At 58.1% G+C, this 6,703-nt stretch overlaps 1 protein-coding gene across 1 annotated transcript; it reads left to right on the top strand.

Moving 5' to 3' along the window:
- Nucleotides 1-2,786: 2,786 nt before the first annotated feature.
- Nucleotides 2,787-4,559, top strand: VOLCADRAFT_59290 (uncharacterized protein; the record flags this gene model as incomplete). The annotated part of the gene is made up of 3 exons (XM_002949483.1): nt 2,787-2,965; nt 3,293-3,468; nt 4,231-4,559. Coding segments are annotated over 3 exons (684 nt in total), but the record flags the coding sequence as incomplete, so codon positions are not given.
- Nucleotides 4,560-6,703: the final 2,144 nt, after the last annotated feature.

The following is a 6,703-nucleotide window of genomic DNA, read 5'->3' as shown; positions in this document are numbered from 1 at the left end:
CACCCTCCCCCCCCTCCCCTCCCCCCCCCCCTCTCCCCCCTCCCCACCCTCCCCTCTCCCCCCTTATCCCACCCTCCCCACCCTCCCCTCTCCCCCCTCAGGCAGTGGTCGCTCCCAGCTGCTGGCGGCCCTGGGGGACATTGTGGAGCGACACCCGGTCTACCAGGCCCATGTACTGCATGTGAGGTGTGGTCAACTGGCAGGTACGTATGTGTATGTATGTATGTATTAAAGTAGCTGAGCCGCAAGAAGGAAGTTGTGCTCGAGGGGCTGGTGGGCGCAAGGGGTCGAGCAGCCCGGCACGAACCGCTGTGTGGGTATGGGTATGGGTGTGGGTGTGGGTATGAGTCGGTGTGGGTGTGGGTGTGGGTATGAGTCGGTGTGGGTGTGGGTGTGGGTGTGGAGGGGTGTAGGTGTGGGAGTTATCGTAGGAGTGAGGTTGAGGTGAATGTACGGTGTTCGTTCGGGCCGCGGGTGACGTTGACGTTGTCATCCTATGATTTCCCCCGCGTTCCCTCTCTCTATATATATGTACCCCTCACCCCCGTGTTTCTGTAATGTAATTTTCGCCCCCCGGGTGCCTTCAGGCGGCTCCCACACCTCCACCACCGCAGCCCTGGCCACCCTGGCCGCGGAGGCGCTCCAGTGCGCCCCCTGCCTCGTGATGCTGGATGACTTGGATCTGATTTGCCCAAGTGCAACGGTGGGGAGTTGGCAGTTGGCAGTTGGGACTAGGGAGTCGTAGGTTACGGCACTGCCTCTATTACCGTTACCGTTACAATTACACCCGCTCCCGTTGTAACTGCTGCTGCTGCTACTGACTGTAACTGCTATATCTGTGATGATGATATCTTTGCTGGTACTGATATGACACCGCTACTGCCGCGCTTCAGGATGGTCCAGAGTACGGCATGCAACATGCCGACGGCGCCGCTGCCGCAGCTCGTCTGGCGGACTGGCTTTCGGCGCTGCTGGACGAGCTAGCGGCGGCGGCGGGGGCGGCGGGGCCGCCAGTAGCGGAGCATGCGGAGGCTGCAGCCGCCGCCGCGACGTCGGCGCCTGCAGCGGTCGCCGTCGTGGCTTCTGTTCGTGATGCCGCGTCGCTGCACCCGTCCTTGCGTCGAGTGGGCCGACTGGATTTCGAGGTATGCTTGTGCGTGTGTGTGTGTATGTTTGTGTTGTGTATTCCTGCAACTATGTGGGTTGTTAAGCACTGGTGGCTGTATTGCAATCCTCCGGCCCCGGATTGTGGGGAAAAGCTAACCGGCCGCGTGGTTTATGTGTGGTCAAATACCTGCCCCGCTTTTTATAGAGCAGGCCTTCGGTTTTTGGACGTTGCGCCTGTCTGTTTGCCTGTCTGTCAGTCTGCCCAGAACTGTATTGATTGAGTCACCCTTGCCGCACCTGCCCTGCCCCCCCTTATCCCCCCCCACACACACGCAGGTGCGGCTACCGACCCCTGGGTCGGTGGGTCGTGCGGCCATGCTGGCTGCCGCCGCCCGCCATCGCGGTGTGGAGGTGGACGCGGGTGAGCTGGCGGAGGTGGCGGGGGCGGCGGAGGGGTTCGAGGGTGTGGACCTGCGGCTGCTGCTGGACCGGTGAGGGCGCTGCTGAAAGGGTGGGAGGGAGGGGGGCGGGAGGACCATGGGGAGACCCATGGGTCACCGTCCCGATGTGGGTTGCATCAGGGCCCAAGGGCCCCCCAGAGGAGGAGCTCCGTGTTTTTCCCACGTCCCCGCCCCCCTGTCCCCCCCTCACCTCATCTCCTGAGACCTCCCGAGACTCGCCACGTCTCTGCTTAGTCGCCTTCAAAACAGTATTACCTCCTGCTGCACCCCGCACCTCCACCTGCTGCTGCTGCTGCTGCTGATGATGATGATGATGATGATGATGATGATGATGATGATGATGATGATGATGATGATGATGATGATGATGATGATGATGATGATGATGATGATGATGATGATGATGATGATGATGATGATGATGATGATGATGATGATGATGATGATGATGATGATGATGATGATGATGATGATGATGATGATGATGATGATGATGATGATGATGATGATGATGATGATGATGATGGTGATGATGATGATGATGTATTACTTCCTCTCCGCACCCTCAGGGCCGTACACATCGCACTGCGTCACCAGCTGAGTCAACAAACACTGAAGCAACGTCAGCAACAGCAACAGCAACAGCACCTCCAACAGCAACCGGCAACAAACTACCCGGGTGTCTCACTGCCTCCGCCGGCACACATCTCCACTCCCATTGCCTCCGCCGCTGCTGCTACTGCTGCTACAGCTGCTACAGCTACTGCTACCGGCGCCCCTGCACCTCCCCCCGGCGGCCCCCCCCCTCCTCCAGTGCATCCTGGTTCAGGTGCCCCTTCCTCCTCTTCCGGGCTCCAGGGGGGGCTGATCTCCCTCGCGGTGTCCCGGGGGGATCTGCGGGAGGCGCTGGAGGGGTTCGTGCCCGCCGCGTTCTGGGGGGTGCAGCAGGCGTCAGCGGTGATGGGCAAGGTAAGGTGGATGTATGCATGTATGCATGCATGCATGCTGCACGGATGGATGGATGGATGGATGGATGGATGGATGGGTGTGGTGAGGGGCCGCCCTCGTGGTGTGCGGGATAGGTCTGCTGTGTTGTTGCAGCCTGCATGTATGTGTATATGTGCGTATATAGGATCCCCCTCCCCCCCTCCCCCCGCCAATCCTTCCCCCCGCCACATACACACACATACACACACATTACCTATGTAGGCGGAGGGCTGGGAGGACGTGGGCGGTCTCAGCCAGGTGGTGGCGTCCCTGCGCGAGGCCCTGCTGCTGCCCTTGAAGTACCGGGAGCTGGTGGGAGCGGCGCCGCTGAGGCTGAGGACCGGCGCGTTGTTGTACGGCCCACCGGGCTGCGGAAAAACACACGTGGTGGCAGCTGCGGTGGCGGCGGTGTCCAAGATCGCACCCGTGCGGTGAGAAGCTTTGGCAGGTGGAGGATGGGTGGGTGGGAGATGGGGCGATGAGGAAGGTGCAGAAGGGCCGGAGCGGGGTGAGGGAGTGAGGAGGGAGGTGGGTAGTCAAGTGTTGGCCTTGGCTTTCCTTCCTTGCCTTTTTGGAGGTGCCACTTTCCTTTCTCTTCCTTTTCCCTACCCGGGAATTACCTGAAAATTTGGAAAATTTGAACCCCGCGTCTATGTGCGTGGACGTGTTTTGGGCGTGTCGTGTTTTCCCCCCTTCTCCTCCTCCTCCCCCCCCTCGGGTTGTCCTCGTCATGTCAGCTTTCTAACCGTCAAGGGCCCGGAGCTGCTCAACAAGTACATTGGCGCCAGCGAGGCGGCAGTACGGGACCTCTTCGCGAGGGCGGCAGCAGCGGCACCTGCCGTACTTTTCTTCGACGAGTTCGACGCCATCGCACCGCCTCGTGGCCATGACTCCACAGGTGGGCCCCCCGGGTGTAACGTCCCCAGCGTGTATTCGTTTTGTCCTGCTTTGTTTGTTTGTTTGCATTAAATTTATTCAAACAAACAAATAAAACAGCACAAAATGCACGTATATATGTGCATGCATGCATGTAGTATGTATATATGTATGTATATGTTTGTGAAGAGAGGATGCGGGGACTCCAAGACTGCCATTCCTTCTCTTTGAAACCCCCCTCGAGCTTTGTCGGTTTTTCGCGTTGCGTCAGTCGGCTGTAGCCGGACTAGGATAGTCGGGTTGGTCGGGTTGGTCGCGCGTTGTTGGGGGGTTGGGAGGAACACTTGCATATCACCAACTTTTCATTACCAGCTCATCAGCCAGTTCTTTGGCCTTACCTCATCAATGCCGCCGCCAGGCCGGCGGCAAACTTTATTCCAGCTTCACGTCAGCAGTTTGTTAATTTTTCGCCGCCTTTACACCTACCTCTATTTCTTTACGGATTGGATTTAATGCTTTTCTTCCGCGCTTATTTTAGTCTTGGCGGCTAGGTAGGTAGTTTTTCCGACATCATCTTCATTACGTCATCCCGAGGTCGCCGCCTTCAAGAACGCCTTCTGGTCAGTCCTATTTCTTGTACACTCTTTCCCTGGCAGCAGCTTCAATCGTTTGTGGTTCGTCTTCCCCCCTCTCCCCTCATCGCCGTTAACCCCTTCTTCCCGCTGCATCCCCCCCCCCAACCCCACTAACTCCCACCCCACGTCCCCCCCCCCAACCCCATGTCACCCCGGGGTGGCAGGTGTCACTGACCGCGTGGTCAACCAGCTGCTCACCGAGCTGGACGGTGTGGAGGGTCTGCGGGGTGTGGTGGTGCTGGCCGCCACCTCCCGACCCGACCTCATAGACGCCGCCCTGCTGCGACCCGGACGACTGGACAGACTGCTGTTCTGCGGACCACCGGAGAGCGGGGGGGAGAGACTGAAGGTGGGGATGGTGGTGGGTTGGGGGGTGGTGGAGGGGAAGTGTGGTGGTGAAGGCGACGTGTGTAGGAAAGGGAAGGGGAGAGAAGCCGTCTGGATGTGGGTGTTGGGGGTTGGGGGTGTATGTATGTTTGGGTTGGACGTTTAAGTGTATGTGTATGTGGGTGTGGGTGTTACACACATACACGCTGACACGCACACGCTGACACACACACACACATGCTCATCCGTCCTCTCCTCCCCCTTCCCCCCTTCTCCGTTCAGATCCTTCGGGCCCTCAGTCGCCGGCTGCACCTGGGCCCCGACGTGGACCTGCATCAGGTGGCGGAGGATACAAACGGAATGACAGGTAAGGGCGGTCGTACCACTTCACCCACTTACCTACCTTCCTGCCTACCTACATAGTACATTCCTGTTTCCGTCTGTCTGTCTGTCTGTCTGTCTGTCTTTCTATCAATCTGCACAGGTGCGGATCTAGGTGCGGTGTTGTCGGAGGCGCAACTGCATGCCATTAACGAGAGCGCGGAGCGGCAGCAGCAGGAGGCGGCAGCGGCGACGGCGGCGAAGGAGGAGGAGGAGGAGGAGGAGGAGGAGGAGGAGGAGAGGGGGGAAATGGAGGAGGAGAGGCGGCAGGAGGTCCGCAATCGCAACGGGGCCCCGGGGAGGACAGCCCCCAGTACGGCCGCCTCTCCCTCCCTGCCCCCCAAGGACGTCGCTGGGGTTTCTGCTGCTGCCGCTACTGCCCGGGGGCTCCCCCTGCAGCAGCGGGAGGCTGACGGGCCGCCCGCTGCTGGCAGTAGCGGCGGAGACGGTGGCGGACCCAGCAGCGGCAGCGGCACTGCAGATGGTGCGAATACGAATACCGGTACGGGTACGGGTACGAGCTCCAGTACTGGTAGTACGGCATTGGCAGCGGCGGGGCCGCAGATCTGCATGCGACACCTGCAACGGGCCCTGGCAGCGGCACGGCCGTCGCTGCCGGCGGCGGAGGCCGCCCGCCTGGCGGCGTTGTACGACAAGTTTCGACGGGATCGGGAGGCGCCGGGTTCGCGTTCTGTGGATCACGATGGGCAGAAGCGGGCAACCTTGGCGTGACACCCCCCAACCCCCCTCCACCCCCCAACCCCCCAAGGATGAAAGTTTCTGTTGTGCCCTGATCTGGTTTGCTGTGGTTTGAAATTTGGGGATAAACGGCGCGTTGCGGGTGGGAGTGTTTTCCCCCCGTGTTTTCCCACCAAGGGGGATGTCGTACAGTCAAATGGCACACGGGACATTGACGATATGCGCAGGGAGAAAGCAGGAAGTGACGGAGGCCGGCGGGCAAGATCATGTGAACACTAAAGAGAGCGCCTGTGACGTACCGTTCGTCGTACGGTACGGCAAGACACGTATAAGATGTGCCGTACATGTGCTGCGAGCGAGGGAGCCTTGTTGTGTGTGTGGGTGTCGTGTAGAGGTTCTACGGAGAAGCCGCATTCGGTTGCCCCTCCATTCGCTGCGCAAATTGCTGTTTACGTTTTTTGGGGGGGGGGAAAAAGATAGAAGTGGGTGGAGGTAGGTAGAAGAGGGAAGGGGATGACATAACAACAGCAGCTGTTGTAGCAGCTACAGCGACAGGTAGAGCAGGCGCGCAGAAATGGCTCTAGAGGGGATTTCCTTCCTTACATCTTTCTTCCGTACAGGATGTCATTCTTTTTCTCTAGTTGTTATCCTTGTCATTATTCTTTCGGGCTGTGGGATTGTGGATATTTTGACTTCGTGTTAAAAGGTCTGACTTCATTTAGTGTACGTACGTACGCATGTACGTTATGTACGTTATGTATGTATGTATGTATGTATGTATGTATGTATGTATGTATGTATGTATGTATGTATGTATGTATGTATGTATGTATGTATGTATGTATGTATGTATGTATGTGTTTGTGTTTTGTGCCTTGGGGGGCCCCCCGAGGTCCACTGCTGTCAGTCAGTCAGTCAGTCAGTCAGTCAGCAAAGATAGCTTTAAGCGGGCCATGGCTTTGGCCTTCCCCCACCGCTCGGCGATTGCATCTAAAAGCTACTCCAATCTTCCATCGGTCACCGAAGAGTTTGTGTTCACATGCATCTGTGCGGAAAGATAGCTTTCCGCGGCCCGCGGCTTTGGCTTCCCAGGCGGCCCAGGCCTCAAACGCATCCTCAACTGATGTTGACAGATGAAAATTTCCCAACAAGACTGCCCATGTATACATCTTAGATTTGATTTAATTATAATACGCTGTACAGAAATAAATTTCAAGTTCACAAACTGTT

This window comes from Volvox carteri, assembly GCF_000143455.1.
Source record: "Volvox carteri f. nagariensis unplaced genomic scaffold VOLCAscaffold_14, whole genome shotgun sequence".
NCBI classification, from domain to species: Eukaryota; Viridiplantae; Chlorophyta; class Chlorophyceae; order Chlamydomonadales; family Volvocaceae; genus Volvox; species Volvox carteri.
Note: the sequence above shows the minus strand (reverse complement) of the source record. Positions and strands in the feature narration are given on the sequence as shown.